At 47.1% G+C, this 17,345-nt stretch overlaps 1 protein-coding gene across 1 annotated transcript in view; it reads left to right on the top strand.

Annotated features, from left to right (window-relative positions):
* The window catches only part of LOC146798840 (phospholipid-transporting ATPase IC-like), a 1,543,528-nt gene that overhangs the window by 1,341,669 nt on the left and 184,514 nt on the right, over positions 1-17,345 (top strand). The window contains exon 22 of the mRNA XM_085626157.1: positions 13,058-13,334. Coding sequence (XP_085482283.1) covers positions 13,058-13,334 — 277 coding nt within the window. The remainder of the gene's footprint in view (positions 1-13,057; positions 13,335-17,345) is intronic.

Here is a 17,345-nt window from a genome sequence, read left to right on the forward strand (position 1 = left end):
ATCGGTAGACACACACACACAACATGCACACATAAAATTAAACACATACCAAACGCATACAAACTCACAAAAACTATGGAGCTTCTACTGGTCACCTAACAGTAACTTGCTGCGCCTTTCTTCACAGCATCACATTTGATGACGTCACATTTCCTTTATGGTTATCTTGATAAATAACTACCACGTATAGTGTGTACTGTACAAATTGAGCAAAAGACACACAATTGATGGACGGAATGCAGAACAAATCAAAACATTACTGTTTTTGTTGCATAGAGCCTTGTGTTACCTGTAGGTCAAAAGTTAAGATCCTTGTAATATAGCTTAGTGAGTTATTACCCTGCAGCAAGGACCTGCCTGCAAACAAGAAGGCATATATTTAGAACCTCGCTGTTATTTCCTCAATCTTTTCTTATTTTAAGGATGCTAAAAAAGGCTACTTTGGGTAGTAGTAAACACTTATCAGTAAGTGCCATATATATATATATTAGAGATAACTAATGGACAGATACATCCGACATTCTAACAATGCATGCAGATTTTGTGCATACAACCTTGGCAAAGTCAAAAAGCTAACCCCGCCCCTTGTCCCACCTTAGCACCTCTCTAAACTCCGCCAACTGCTCCTTTTGGTGAGTACATGCACTTATTTTTTTCCATTTAAAGCACTGCTAGTCATAGATATGCATCACGCAGCAGCATCACGGCTGGTCCTCATTGCAGGAGCAGCGAGGCTGGGCAAGGGAAATGAAACAGAGGTGGGGGAAGGGCAGTCACAGAGTGCCAACCTAGCGTGGCTATTGAAATTTGTCTTGTAGGAGAAATACAGAGTGAGGGTACCATTCCCAAGGGGGGGAGAGAGAAGGGGGGGGGTGCAGCAAAAGGAAATGGTAGGGTCGCTCGTATCCCTGGGTTGGTGGGGGAAAGCAGCCTCTAAGTGGGTGCCCACACAGTGCAACTCCTCCAACAAAGTATCCCAGGCCCGGGCCACTTCCAAAGGGCACTGCCCCCTTTTTGCCTCCTGAAGTAGATTTGGGCTCTATACCCACCCATCTCAACCAGTCCATCATCTGTTTAGAGAACTCTGGGCCCCTTGCAGATTTGACGCTTCGCTAGAATTAAGGAAAGATCTGCACATTTAGTGGTAATCCTACATTTAGCAGGACTCGGAAACAGCCCCAATAGACAATCTGCTACGGAAACAGGCAAATTACGCTCCGCAATTTAATTTATAAATGCCAAGGCCACTCCCTAAACTCCGGCAATTGCGGATGCTTCACACAATGACACATATCATGAGGTATGCTCTGCGAATATAATAGAAATTGATCAACTTTAAACGCGCATTATAAGAAATACAGGGTACACCAGCCAAGATTTTAACTCAGTCTGCTCCAGTAATAGGATTACTGATATCGGCAGCCTAGAAGTCTCTGAAATTGTGAAGTGGAACGTACTTGTCTGCCCACAACGCCAAGTACAATATTGTGACAGCACAGTGTCTACCCTATGATGTACAGATGGAATGGTACCTCTGTAGCGTGGCCGGCTCTTCATGTCCACATCACCACCATTGCCTGAGCAGTGCATTGAGCACCCCCAAAAGATGGAAGTGTCCCACTGGCAGGTCATAGACCACCTGCAAGTCCTCAAAGGACTGCAACATTCCAGACTCATAAAGATCTCCAACTGTTTCCACCCTAAGGAACAGAGGGGCAGACCAAGGGAATAGGGGTCGGGCACCATCGCTCTCTGTAAATACCATAGCCAGCAGTATTTTGCAACTGTTGTAAGGTGCAAGGTTCAGCTTCAACCCGTTTAAGCTCAAGCATTATTTGCTTAAGTCAGGATAGGGGGGCATTGCTTACCTCATCTGGTGGGTTACCCCGAGTACTACTGGCTATCCACCTATTGACTCACTGCAACTGGGCCACATTATGTTACGCCTGAAGTTGGGATCCATCAAACCACTGTCCTGAACAGGTCGTTGAAGTTTCTCAAGAGCTACTCAGCACCTACCCACACCCCAAATGTGATCAATAAGCAAGATGTGCATCTCTTGAAACCTGCACCGGGGATTACAATAGAGAGGGTGGCAAAATAATACAACAGCCTAGGCAATGCTATCATTTTGGCAATCGCCACCCACCCCCACCATTATGGAGAGAGTCTTCTAGAAACGTACCATCCCACAGAGCTCAGTGAGTGTTCTGCCCAGATTACCCTCAATCAAATCAGCCTCCATTCTGTGAAGCTGGACCCCTAGATATCGAAAAGTGATAATCTCCCATGGAATCCCCGCATGTGGAGGCGGTCCCCCATGCCACTCATACAAAGGGAACACACTAGTTTTCTGCCAATTTACGGTCAGGCCTGATAGAGTCCCCAAGTCCTCCAGAAGACAAGTGGCCCCGGGGACATCCATCTGGGGGTCATGAAGAAGGAACAGTGTGTCGCCTGTGCACAGTGCAATGTGATGCACAACTCCTCTGAGTTAAATTTCTCTATAAAAGGTGGCATCCTGGGCCCTGCCTGCCAGGGGCTCCACTGCAATAGCAAAGAAGAGCAGGGATAAAGGACAACCCTGTTGTGTGCCCTCTCCACCCCTTAGGCTTCCGATACTATCCCCTCTGTCCTGACCCCCGCCGTAGAGTCTACATACAATAGACTGGCCCATTCTATGAATCCCTCCCCAAGACCCATGTGGAGCATTACTGCATACAAATATTCCCAGTCCAAGCTATCAAAGGCTTTTTTGATACCTACGGACATCACTGCTGACTTCTCTTTTATAGAGGATAAAGCAAGCAGCAAAGCCATTATACGCCTGATATTTATCACTGTTTTCATCTCCGGAATAAAGCCCATCTGATCAGTGTGTATAAGCCGACGCATGTGGGGCAATAGCTGTGTGGCCAACACCCGGCTGAGCATTGATAGTGGATCATATGAATCCAACTGCTCAGGGGTCTGGCGTTGTTTAAGGAGGGGGATTATCAATGCCTCCTTCATCTTAGGAGGCAGGACCCCATTCTCTCATGCCGTCCAGTAGATCTCAACAAGTGGGACACGAGTTGAGCAACATAAGTGGCATAAAACTCCACCGGGAGCTCGTGCGACCCCGGCACCTTACCCCAGGCCATGGCTTTAATCTCAGCCATGATCTCGTCCGACGAAATGTCTGCGCCCAGCACCTCCGCAGTGTCCCATAGCAGAGTCGGCAAAGATTCCAAGAAAAGACTCAGAGACAGTGGGTAGGCAAAGGGGGTGAGCATACAAGGCATTGTAGTATGTGTGGAACAGCCCATAAACACAAGCCTTGTCTCCATCAGCTAATTACAGGATCTGTGAGCCCCATTTAGTGGGGTTCACCAGCCAAGTCAGCAATTCCCCGGTTTTGTCCCGTTCTCATGGGCTGTAATAATGAACTCCCTATAATCAAAATAGCAGAGCTTCTTCACGAGAGCCACCACTTTCTCCTTCTCTAGCAACAAGGAACTGTGCACTGAGGGGTTAGTGTGCCTACGGCGTTTCATCAACCAAAGCGTAACCTCCTGTACCGCGTCGCCTCCTGCAGTGACCAACATCCCCCGCCTGATCGATGTAGTGACCCTGATTATCGCTTTAAACGCCTACCATTCAATCAAGACAGATGCATTGGACTCTGCATTCTCAGTAAAGTGATGCCCTTTTTTGTCCCCTAGAGTCTCACAGAACACTTGGTATTCTAAGTTCTCTCTCCTAAGGTGCCTAATAGGGATCCAAGTGCAAGTAGGCAACCTGGCAAAGGCAATATGGATCGGCTTATGATCTCACAGAGTTCTGGCCAAGTACTCAGAGTGCCCTCTCTGTGCATGCACCGTTGGGGTGCAAAGAAACAGGTCCAAGTGCACATGTAAGTCAAGTAAATGGGAATGAAAAGAGTAGTCACTCTCATTGGGATGTCACCTGCATCAAGAGTCCACCAGGTCTCAGTGCTGGATCCAGTCTGCACATTTCTTGCCAGTCCATAGGACCAGGGAGTCTCGCAAGGGCGGATGAGACCTATTCAAGGAAGGATTGACTACGCAGTTGGTATCCCCCCAATAATAATAGAAGCAGCCATAAAGGAAACCAAAGACAGCTCTTCCAACTTAGGCTTGTCTGTGTTGGGGGCATACAAACAATTATCAAGTGCTTCCCCCCAAATGGTCACTCATCACCGCATAGTGCCGTTCCTTAGCTACACTTTCCTCCAATACTTGAAGCTGCGTTCCTGGCCTGACCCATATTAGAACCCCTCTAGCGAAGGCTAAATGGGTGCTGTAAGTCAGGTGGCCTAACTAGTGTCTCTGCAACACCATACCCTCTGAAGCCATGAGATGTGTCTCCTACAGTGGGGCAATATGGGCCCCCTGTCTCTTCAGGGAAGCCTGAATCCTGTAGCACTTGGATATACTATTAAGACCCCGAACATTCCAGGATATCACCTTATAACCATTCAGTGAACATGCCATCGCTAAAATCAATCAAAGGCAGCGCTCCCTGAGAAAGGGCCCCAGTGACCATCCCCCACCCCCTGCAGACAGTTCCACGACACAAGCATCAAGTTCTCCCTCCCCAGGACAGAAAGGCTACAGTCTCACCATCCAAACAGTGATATACCAGAACAAAGAAACCATGTGTGAATCACACAGTGAACAAATGTGGGGCAGTGGTTGTCTCCAAGCAAAATAAACCACTGGACCCCAACAAGTCATCGGGGCTTTGTTGGAAAAAGCAAAAAAGCTAATGCACCCCACCCGCCTCATGCAGTTTCCAATAGCACAATGTCCACAGGTCGCAGGTCTCCTTCACCCCATGTCGTCAGCTGTACAAGGCATGATCCTTGGCATCAGAGGTGTTCAGAGTAGAGCCAAAGTTGCTGTCTGAATCTGAGGCACTGGAAGCCTCGTCACCATCAACTGGTCTGACATCCATGCCAGTCTCCCGAAGGTTCGCTGCCACTGCATTCAGCTGGTACCTCCAAGTCTGCTCCTTCGAGGGACAGCGAGGCAGTCAGGAAGGAGCAGTGCTGCTTATGGGCCACCAGTGTGAAATGCAGTAACACCATTACTTTGTGATTCTCAATGAGGAAATCCCATTTTTCCTGTGCTATGCAAAGGATACAGCCTCTGTCACTGAAATGGAGCAAGCGTGCTACCACCAGCCACGTCAGACCACTTGGGAGGGATCGCACCAGCACCCTAAGCGCCCATTCCAGTGCAAAGAAGGGGGATAGGCCGACAGGCGAAATCTTGCTCTTGATCCAATCCTCCGAGAAAGAAACCATGTTCTGCCCCTCAATCCATTCTGGGAGGTCCACTATGCAGATATTGAGCCTTCATGGTCTGCCCTCGGCATCCTCTGCTCTATATTTTAGGATGCACAGCCTCTCCATCACCTCAGCCATTTGAGCCACAATGTCCATCACAGCGGACTGTATGTCAGTAACAGTGCACTCTGCTGTTGCTAAGCGATCCACCTACTTAAGCCGATCGGCCCTAAAAATATCTATGTCTGCCACTACAGTGCCCATCTTATGTTCCAGAGCTTCCTTAGTGTCCTTAATGGCCACCAGAATGGAATCCAGTGTGGTAGGAAAGTCCTGTGTAGGGTTTGAGGGGCTTTCTTTTGTATCACTGTGATAAAAAGAAGGTGGCTGATTGCCCTCTTCTGCCCCCTTCCATCTAGTGCTGCGGTCCATGGTTTCTGTCAGAAAGGGCAAGCCCTCTATTCAACCCACACTTGTAGCCGGTGCTTGTACACCATACCCATGTCCCAGTATAGATCAATCGTCCACCTTCCTCCGGTATGGCCATACCTCAGGCCTAGAAGGGAATCAAAAAGCTCACGGCCCTCAAATGTGCTGTGCTTCAAGGCACCAATGGCACACCAGCACTCACAGCAGCATCCCCCAGCAGTGTTTCCAGCATCTAAAGAGGATCTCAATCAATCTGAATTTGTATAGTGCAGCTAATCACTGTGAGCGTATCCAGGTGCTGAGAGTGCTGCTGCATGGGTGTCAGTTGAACAGCCAGGTCTTGAGTCCTTCTCTGAATTCCAGCAGAGAGGATGAGGTCCATAGGTGCAGAGGGAGGTCATTCCAGGACTCAGCGGTGAGGTGCGAGAAGGAGGGTTCTCCACTGTTGCCGCTGCGGATGCGGATGCGGAGGGGTGAGCGAGTCAGAGGGAAGCAGAGCACAGGTGTCTGGCGGGGAAGTGGAAGTTCAGTCAGTGGTTGATGTATGCTGGTCCCTAGTTGGAGGTTTTTGAAGGTGTCGATCAACATCTTGAACTGGCATTTCTTCTGAAAGTGGAGCCAGTGGAGCTTCTTGAGGTGGGGGTGATGTGGGTCCATTTAGACAGGTCAAGGATGAGTCTGGCCGATGAGTTCTGAATTATTTGCAGTCTCTTGAGGAGGTGCATGGTGATTCCTGCATAGAGTGCATTGCCGTAGTCCAGTTGGCTTATGTGACAGTACGTCTGGTGTTGATGGGGAGCCTCTAGAAAATCTTGCTGAGCATGCAAAGGATGAGGAAGCAGGTAGACAATACTGCATTGATCTGTATTTTCATGGTGAGCTAACTGTCCAGAATGATGGCAAGGTTGCAGGCGCAGTCAGTCAGAGTGGGTTAGGGTCCTAGTTCACTAGGCCACCAGGTGTCATCCCATGGCGAAGCATTGTTTCTGAAGATCAGCACTTCTGTCTTGTCTTTGTTAGGTTGTAGGCAGTTGTCTCTCATCCAGTCAGCGATGCTCGTCATGTACCTGTGGAAGTTGGCCAGCGTGGTGGAGGGGTCTATTGATAGCAAAATAAGGAGCTGGGTATCGTTGGCTTAGGCTATGATGTTTAGTTCATGCAATCTGATGACAATGGCCAAGGGAGTCATGTAGGTGTTGATCAGGGTAGGACTGAGGGATGAACCTTGAGGACCACCGCAGATGGTGTTCTTAGGTTCTGAGGTGAAGGAAGGAAGGTGGAATCTTTGGGTTCTTCATGTGAGGAAGAAGGCGATCTACTTGAGGGCATCTCCTTGGATTCCAATGTTGTGAAACCTTTTGATCAGGGTGTGATGTAATACTGAGTCGAATGCTGTTGAGATGTTGAGGAGGATCAATGCCGCCATTTTTCCTTGGTCAAGGAGAGATTTGATGTCTGTGGCTGCAATCAGGGTGATTTTGGTGCTGTGGTTGGCACGGAATCCATATTGGTAAGTGTTTAGAAAATTGTTGTTCTCCAGGTGTTCTGTAAATTGGTGTTTGTTGACTTCTCAAGGACTTTGGCGGGAAAGGGCAGCACAGAGATGAGGTGGTAGTTCTTGGGTTCGTTGCAGTCAGCAGATGGTTTCTTGAGTAGGGGCTTCACTTCTGAGTGTTTCCATTCTACGGGGAAGGTGGCCATGGTGATGCATGCATTGAAGATGATGGTAAGCTTGTTGTTGATCATCTTACTCCTGAAGTTGAATATGTTGTGGGGGCAATGGTCCATGGGTGCTCTTGGGTGGACAGATTTCGTTAAGCCAGTGGTGTCTTGCATGGTGGGCTGGTCCCAGGAAGAGAGCAGGTGGTTCTGTTCCTCATTCTTGAGGCCCAGACGGCTAAGGATGTTGGTGGGTTGGGGTTAAAAGTTTCTGTGGAATCTGTAGATCTTGTTGTGGAAGAAGTCTGACAGGGAGGTGCAGAGTTGCTGTGAAGGGGTGCTGTTTTCAGTGGCTGAAGGGCTAGAGAACTCTCTGACAATGTTGAAGAGTTTCTTGCTGTAGTTTGAGCTTGCTGCGATGCAGTCAGCCAAGGTACTTCTTTTAATCTTTTTCAGGTGTTGGAGGTATTGTTTGACGGCTGTTTTGAATGCTTTTCAGTCCGTGGGGTTCATGTTGGTGCGCCATTTCCTTTAGAGTCGTTTGCAGGTGCGCTTCATGATTCTTAGTTACGCAGTGTATCAACTGGCCTGATTGGAGAACCTCTTGAACTCGGTGGGTTTGCTGGGGGGGATTGTCGACGCAGTCTGTGATCCAGGTAGAAAAGTTCATGACCACCTGTTCTAGGTTGAATGCGGTGTGAGGGCGGAAGGTGTTGAGGGTGTCAGTCCATTGACTCTCTGAGACCTTGTTCCAGCTGTGGTGTGGAGTGCCGGCTTGGGAATCCCACAATGGTAAAGTGGACGATGGAATGGTCAGTCCAGGTGAGCTCAGTGATGTGGCTGTACTTGATACTGGTACTAGTCATGAAGATGGGGTCGAGTGCTTACCCTGCGGTGTGAGTGGGGTTTGTTGACCAGTTGGGTGAGGGGGATGTTGCTCATGCTTTCAAGAAGGTTGGTAGTGTTGGTATCGTTGGGAGTCATTAAGGTTGCTAAGGAAGATGTGGTTTTCGGAGTTGATGGCAAGTGAAGCGATGAAATCGGGAATGGCCTTACAGAAAATGAGGTGAGGTCCTGCAAGTCTGTAGGCGATTGTGCCTCTGATGGTTGTTTTGCTGTTGTTTTGGAGTTGGAAGTTGAGGTATACCATGAAGGGGTGACATTGCCTGTGGTGGTGGTGCAGTCAATGGTTTCTTTGTTTATGATGGTGATTCCACCTCCATGCTTGTTGATGCAGTCTCAGTGTACAATCTTCTAGCCATTGGGCTTGGCTAAGGCGATGTGGAGCATGGATGCAGGGTTGAGCCAGGTCATGGTTAGGAAGATGACATCGGGGTGAGGAAGGTGATTGTGCCCCAAATCTCAGTGGAGTGCTTGCGTTGCGCAGGAGGCAGTTGAGATTGTCTGGGGTGGTCTCAGCAGTCGTTGTGGTGGTCGCCATGCATGCTGGAGCTTTGGTGTTGCTGGAGAAAAGGCAGTGCTGGCAGATAAAAAGTCCTACAATGGAACATGGAGAGCTGTAGCAGCGGTTGTTTCAGAGTCCTGGGTCCAAGGCTTGAAGCTCGGAGGTGGTGGTAGAGCCCGGTCTCCTGGTGCTGGGCACAGTCCTGGCACAGAAGGGTGCAGACCGGTTTGACTTTGCACCCTGGTGGCGCACCTGCTGCATTCGTCGGAAGAGCGACCTCCATAAGTAATCCGGGGAGGTGGGAGGGCTGGCAAGAGCTGGAGAGCAGGAGGGAAAGGAGAGGGAAGAAACAGCAGGGGTCGCACAAAAAAAATAGAATAAACAAACCAGAAAAGATACAACTGCAACATAAGTATTACATTGAAACTGAACAAAAGTTACAGCAAAACAATTGGTGGACTATGGGCAGAGTCCAAGTAAACCCAGGGGCACCTCTAGGAGATGCCAAGTCCCTGTTTGATCTCCAGGAACCCACTGGGGGATGGACACTCTGATCACGTGCCCCTTCAGTGGTCCAGGCAGCTGCTGCTTCACTGGCCCTCACTGCTCCCACTGCAGTAGGTAACCAGGCCCTGTATCATGCCCCGCCGGCCAGGCACCCCACAATCTAGGCCGTGAGGGCCTCCAGTCACAGTGCGCCCTCACAAATGGTCTCCACACCGAGCAGCTCAGGGTAGTACTCACAAGGTTCAGGAAAGGGACTAAGAACCCTCTGGGACCCAAAACTTCATCCAGGCGTCTCTGCAACTGCTGAGGTTGCCGATGCACTCTGCGCCCCCATCGCACTTTTCTCTGTAGATGCACGGAGCCTCTTCATCACACGAGGCGGATCGACCATGTCTCACTCCTGGTTCAATGCGCCCCTGGTCATGCCTCCACAGTCACTGATTGCTCCACTGCGGTCACCACTAAACACTGGCCACCGGGCATATGGGGGAGGCCAGCCCTCTAATCAGCCTTTAAGCACCCAACATCGTGCTGTTTTCAAAGCGGCAAGCACCCGCTCAGTCAACACCGTCATCTTGGGGCCTTACTCGGGTGGTGACATATCTTCCGGAGAGCCGCTTCCAGAGGCTCACAGGTCCCTTAAAGGAGGCTAATAATGCTCGGGCCACTACGGAGGACTCCCTATCCAATCCAGGTGCCATGGAGTAGCTGGTATGCACAATGTTGCCAGATGGTGGCTCTGCCTTGGGAGCTCGCCGGCGTAGCAGCTCACTCAATGGATCCCCTTATTTTCACACTTTACATTGGCCTCCAGTGGAGAAGCTCTTTCATTTCAAGGCTCAATGCGTGGCTCACCAACTTTTTAACTAGTCTGTCTTCACTGCTCCACTCTTACCGCCTGACTAAAATGTTAAGATCCGCTGACCTCAACTTAGATAGATTCTTCACTTCAAGCTCACTAACCAGGGAGGTAGGGCCAGATGCACAAATATTAGGAATACTGATTTCCTAATTATCTCCGAATTGCAATTAGGAAATCGGCATTCCCAATGTATGACTTTTCTATATTCTCAACGTGTGTTCTAGTAGGCCACAAATCAACCTACCTCATGAATATTAATGAGGTAGGTCACAATTTGTGATCCATTAGGAATCGCCGCCATCACAGTGATGTTCACCTACTGGGGTCAGCAGACCACCAAGTCTGTGAAAGCTTTTTAATAAAGCAATCTTTTTTTTTTTAATGCAACCCGTTTTTTTTTTTTTTTAAATGAAAACGGGAAGCATATAAAACAAGAAAATGAAACGTTAAAATTTCATTTTTTAGGAGCAGGCAGTGGTCCTTAGGACCACCGTCTCCTCTTAAAGAATATTTGTTTAAAATTACCAAAGGGGAAGAGAGGGGCCCTGTTGGAATGGGTGAATACGATGTCAATGAGTACCATGATAAGTGCAGGCCCGACAACAGCAGTACCAATGAATACGATGCCAACATATGCCACAAACTGCACTTGTATGACAATGTCAATGCCCATAAATGCAATATCAACGTATTCCATAATCTATGCCTGCACAACAGCGATGATACCGGCAGTAGCACTGTCAAAGTAGGTCATAATCTATGCCCGAATGACAATGTTGTAACCAGTAAAAGCGATTTTGATGTGCGCCATAATTTAGGATTGCATAACTATGTCAATATCAGTAAAGATAACATCAATGTACACTATGACAACTGTACACACAACGTTGAGCATGTCGATAGAAATGATGTCAGTGACTGCTATATTATTTTTTAGGGGTTCCAGTGAATCCCCATTGTTGCTGACAGATTTACCCAAGGTGACCTCCCCATCAACCCTGAGTCAGAGATATGTGGTCAGACGGGTCCTGGGACCCACATCCATGCCTATCAAATAACAGGTCACTGGTTGGACCTCACTGAACCCAAAGACAAGCGCGCACCCAGGGAAAACCCTGATCGATCTCACAGATAGATGGTTGCACCACAAACAGGTCCGAGGCAATTATCCTCGATAAAAAACACTTTTGGCCAAAGGCTTGCGTTCTCCAAAAATACTACAAAGCTAGATACCACGTGTAGATAGAAACACTCAGCCAATCAGGACACTGCATGCACACGACACAGTGATCATGCACTCCTCATGCCGGACATCTGGACGCATACACACTGACCCACACTAGCTCTTCCCGCGGTCAAGAGCCATCTCCTATCCTTATCAGATGCCCAACCTTCTTCATTTACGACTGAGATGCTTTTTCAAGAATGCAGAAATTGTTTTATTGTACCTCACAAGATTTATATAATACCAGCCAAAACTTTGTACACCGAGATACTTTCCTCATACGCATTCTGTCAAGACTCTCCCGGCCGCTGCATTTAATTAAACCAACTTGTTCCTGTTTTGCCAAACGCCTCTTGTCTTTTTAATTTCTTTAAGATAAAATCATCTCAGAGCAACAGCCTCTTCCCATTTGCGAATGGGTTACCACTACTTTTTAACTAGTGGTAATGTATTATTGTTTTACGACCACAATTCTGTATTTGGGTGGGATGCCCAAAAACAAACCCATTCCAAATACAGAATTGTAAATGCAAACTGCAATTCAGTAACAAGTTATCAAATCGTATTTTGCATTTTGTACATTTGAAAAAGCATTTTTGCAGTCGCAAATGGCAGGATACCACAAATCAAGCCGTTTTCAATCGCAAAATTGCTTGTACATCTAGCCTGTAGTTCCTTCCTTGTCTTGGCACCTAGGCTCTGGAATAAACTTCCCACTTACTTATGGAACAACTCTATCATCTCAGTTTTAGAAAGCAGCTAAGGACTTGTCTGTTTAGGCAGAAAAATCAGTTTTTTGACTGATGCTCCTGGGGCACTGGGAAGCCTTTGCCGGGCAGCCATGGCAAGTATAAATTAATATGATATAACATAATTGCTAGTAGGCATCAAGGTACAACATTTATAACAAGTAAGATAGCCAATCTCAATTTAATATACAGGGTGTTATACCACAGTTGTTTAATTATGTTCATATAGTTCCCAGCTTTGGCTTTTTCTTTATCTTTAAATTCATCAGTTTATCTTGTCAAACGTGATCCCAGTAGTAGACAATGTTTGCCAGACCTTGTTGTTTCCAAAAACAAACCTAGCATCTATAGATTCTTTTGATATAGTTAAATCTTGGGAGATTGTCACAGTCGTATATAATCATAATGTCTTCATAGTAAATCTCCAACTTAAGGCCCATCCATATCTATACCAAAGAAGAAGAGGTTCATTTGTGAGATAATATCCTTTTACCCCAGTTCTAAAGATTGGGGTAGACAGGGTACTAATAGGTACAATTGAATGTGTTCTAAAACAAACATTTTCAACATTTCATACACTTCATTACATATCTAGAAAGAAACAGCAATTATGGCTATCCCAAAACTCTACCCCATTCAGGAAGGATGGTTATGTAAATTAATTTAATTTGGATTCATTCAAATTTATCTCATGAGGTAATCCTGAGTCTCAGACATAGATTCAGTCCCTTGTGGCTCAATGCTGAATACTGATAGATGTACATTCTCGAGGCCAGAAATCTCTTAGACAGGGTGTAAATAGCCATAGACCAGTTAAATAAACAGCTGCAAAGAGTTAATCACTCATATACCTTTGAGTCAAAAACAGTATTATGATTAAAAGTGTCTAACGGGTGCATAACATTTGTATTTTATCACCTTTTTCAAGAATAGTATCCGGAGCCCAGATACAAAGAAGACGACAAAGAAGGGGGCTTTGTTGGAGAAGTTCGAAGCTCTGTGCTGTCCAAAGAAGAGGGAAAGGAATAATGTGGAAACTCAGAGGGAGAGAGCGTTTGTTGATCTTGCATGCCGTTGTCATGCTGTGATCTGCTGCCGGGTTACACCCGAACAGAAGGCCATAGTTGTGGATTTGGTGAAGAAGCATAAAAAAGCCATCACGCTGGCTATTGGAGATGGAGGCAATGATGTCAACATGATCAAAAGTAAGACTCCAGAAATCACTTCTTTATACATTAATTTATAAAGTAAAAGGACCATAAAAATCTGAGAGGGCTGCTTAAACACTATAGTTGCATATGCTGTAGAGCATGCTCGTGAGTTGCTGTAAATGGTGTTGCTACTCTCATCCAGTGATGTTCTTTCACTCAAGGCCTACTTGTTCTATGTGTAGATCTGAAAAGATTGTGTCATCTTCATCTGCATTCTGAACAGGATGTTTGCCTTAAACTACCTTTTGAGTTCCATAATTGTGGGTCCCAATTGACAGGGTTGGGGTGCATATTTGGTGACCAGCATCTTTCAATCACTTCTCTCTCCTGAACATTGGTCCGTGGCAGGGTTAGGTAAATATAAAGGACCTGATACACAACGGTATGGTAGACAAAAGTCTAACTTTACAACTTTCGTTATTCACAAAAGGCATGTACTTCTCATAAACGCCCTTTGTGAATAGCGAAAGTCAAACTTTATTACTTTCAGTATTCAGAAAGGACATTTGCAAGAACTAAATGCCCTTTATGAATACCGAAAGTTGAACTTTATGACTTTCAATTCACAAAGGGCATTTACGAGCACCTTTGTGAATAAGTGTAGAAATCCCTTATTGTGGAGCCTGGGTAAATCTAAAACGTTGGGCCATACGCAGGCATTGGTGTTTGGGATGAACCCCCCCCCCCCCCAGCTAAAGAGCACCTTAAAGGCCCAACAATACTGTCTGTACTGCTCCCTTCAGACCAAAATCTTTCTTTCCTATTGGCAGTTTCAGTGCCTGATTTGTAAAAGAATGAGTGCCAGTACCCAAAGCTGTTCTCAGAAGCCCGTGGCCAGTGCTATTAAATGTTGATGTGCCAAACACCAAGGCTGCATAGTCTTGAATCCGCCTCATGCTTCTTGAATCCACTACCAGACACTCCCTGACCCTTCATCTCACTCATGCAGATTCTTACTTTCTCTCTTTGTGACGGTTTTTCCATCTTTCTCTTCCTCCTTCTTATCCCTTTGTATATTTATTCCTCTTTTGCTCTTGGTAAATGTTTAATGAGGGCAAAATTAGTGCCGGCCCCAAAACATGAATGCCAGTGGGTTCCATCGACAACTACTTGCTCAAATTAAGCACTGAACATTTCCTACCCACATGGTTGGATCAAGGGCTTTTGGCTGCAAAACTATGGCATGATAGCCACTGTCTTCATTTCAGTTTGGTTTTACTGCGACGTCTTATGCAACTTTATTGTCAGAGACAATTGGCAGCTGTAAAATAGATTTTTGCTAAGTGTCGGTCACCTGCAGCACTGTCCCACCTTGGATGTTACATTTGAATGTAATCACAGTGAGTAGGGGATCGGAGAGGTAGTTTTACAATGGAGATAGGTTAATAGGAAAAATGTATTCTTCTCCCGGTAATGGGAAAAGGCTTTAGATGGGAGTAGCGTTTTGTAGTTCCAAATTCATTTTAGTCACAGTACAATCTCAGAATTATGGAATATTGGACATCAAAGTGTAAGAGAATGCTTATGTACCCATTCTGTTGAAATGTGAATCTCCTCTGCATGCATGTTTTTTTTTAAATGGAACCCTCATGCCTCTTTTGCTCAGGCTCTCACAGAAAAAACACTATGGGGTTGATTCCATTGTCGTTCAGAAGGGCTTCGAATCGGATTCGGGTGTGCCTAATCCCATCCGGAGCCCTTGTTTCCGACCAACTCGTCTCCATGACCAAGTGCCTGGAAACCGTTAGCGCTGATGAATCAGTTCTGGAAGGGATTCGGACAGGCCAAGCCTTTCCAGATCCGATTCGGTCGGCTCTATGGACTTGGTTTCCGAACTAGCGAGTGAGAGGACCGATTCAGACAGCCTCTCCGATTCGGTTTGACCGGAACAAAACAGCTGTCGGAATTGGTCTTTGGGGGGCCTGTAGCAGGCCCCCCCTTCACCCAGGGCCCTCCGAATAAGGCCCTTAGGAGTACCCATGGTTCCCCCCTTCCCACCCATGCACAGTGTGGCAGGCACCATGAGGTGCCCGTCACAGGGTGCATGCTTTCCACCAAACAACCCCTTTTTTCGATGGGAGCCTGTGTTCGCATTCGGAACACAGGCTCCCATTGAAGTCAATGGGAGCACGGCCGAATCGTATCCGGAAGCATCTGAATGCATCGTACTCGCTCAGTCGGACTCCCCCGATCTGAGACGTCCGGAAAGCATTCCGGAACCAATTCGGTCTGAATGCTTTCCAAACGAGATCAGAATCGGGCCCTATGTATGTATTACTCAGGCAACACCATGAGCTGGAATGTTTGCGCTGGGATCAGAGTTAGCTTGTAGCAGCAGACCTTTTACACAACCACAGGATCATAAAAACACAGTATACTGCCCCCCCCCCAATCTACGTGTTAATGCCATGACAGGGATGGTAGTCCACTTTCACACATAAGAGGTCACTTGTTGTGTTATGTTATGTTAATTTTGGCTTGTAGAGAGCTTAGTATCTGAAGGTCTCTAAGCGCTGCAAGAAGATCAGCGATAGTCCCAGCGAGGGAGTTGTCTCTTAGAGGAGAGTGCTTAGTCCGGGCTTCTGTGAATAATAGAGTCTTCAGTTTCTTCCTGAACGGAAGGAGGCCGCTTTCGGAGCGAAGCTGACCAGGCAGCCTGTTCCATTATTGCAGGATGAGGACCAAGAAGGCTCGGCCACCTTTAGTGGTGTAGTGAACCATGGACATTTTAGAAGGCCCTCTGTGGAGGACCTTAGGGTGCGGCCGGGAGCGTATTTCACCAGGCGTTCTTTGATATATTTGGGTGCCTGTCAATATAGGGCCTTATGTGTAATGCAGAGGCCTTTGAATTTAGTTCTTTTCTTGATGGGAAGCCACTGCAGTTGTTGCAGTAGGGGTGAGGCCCGAGTGCAACTTGAAGATTAGCCTGGCAGCGTCGTTCATCACCACCTGGAGTTTGCCCAGCAATGAGTCGGGCAGTCCAATGTAAAGTGAGTTCCCATAGTCAAGACAGGCCAAAATCAAGGCGGCCACCACTGTCCGCATGGTTGAGAAGGAGAGGATGGGGGAAAGTTTCCTCAACTGTCTGAGTAAGCCCACGCAAGTCCTGAACACAGTAGAGACTTGATTGGCCAATGAGAGTTTGGCATCAATTTTAATGCCCAAACTTTTTACTACCGGAGCTGGAGACGGAATGTCACCCAGCTTGTGTGGCCAGTACTGGGGATTCCAAGGGCTGCTATCATTGGTGAAAGCCAAGACCTCCATTTTATCCAGATTGATCTTGAGAGAATTAGCTGTCATCCAGTTTACCACAAATCGCAATAAGTCTTTCACCCGTGTGTGGGCTTGTGGGGTGTTTTCTATTGGTAGGATGATTTGTGTGTCGTCCGCATAGTTAAATACCTGGCAGTCCATCAGGACCAGGTCCCTCACTAGAGGTCTGAGGTATATGTTGAACAGGAGTGGGGACAACGCCGACCCTTGTGGGACTCCACAGGTAATGGACCCCCTCTCTGACACCCAGTCACCCATCTGGATTTTTTGGGTGCAGTCAGTCAGGAATGATGTAATCCATTGTAGGATTGGTCCCCCAATACCAATGACCTGGATTCTTTCTAGGAGTTGGGAGTGATTGACCGTGTCAAACGCTGCCGAGAGGTCAAGGAGGACTAGGACACATGGCTTTTTGTTGTCTGCTGTAATCCTGATTTCATCAAGTACTGACAACATCACCAACTCGGTACTGTGGTGAGCTCTGAAACCTGTCTGCCTGTCTCCAAGGAGTTGGTGCTCCCCCATGAACCTGGATAGAGTTTGCAGGAAATGTTGTTCTATGATTTTGGCCAAGAAAGGGAGTTGGGCTATAGGTCTGTCATTTTTCATGTTAGAGGTGTCAGCTCCTGTCTTCTTTGAGTAGGGGGATTACTCTTGCTTCCTTAAAATTCCTGGGAACCTTCCTTGTTTCCAGCGAGAGGTTCATCATGGCAAGGATTTCTCCCTCAA

The sequence above is a fragment of the Triturus cristatus genome, chromosome 9 (genome assembly GCF_964204655.1).
Source record: "Triturus cristatus chromosome 9, aTriCri1.1, whole genome shotgun sequence".
In the NCBI taxonomy this organism is placed as follows: domain Eukaryota; kingdom Metazoa; phylum Chordata; class Amphibia; order Caudata; family Salamandridae; genus Triturus; species Triturus cristatus.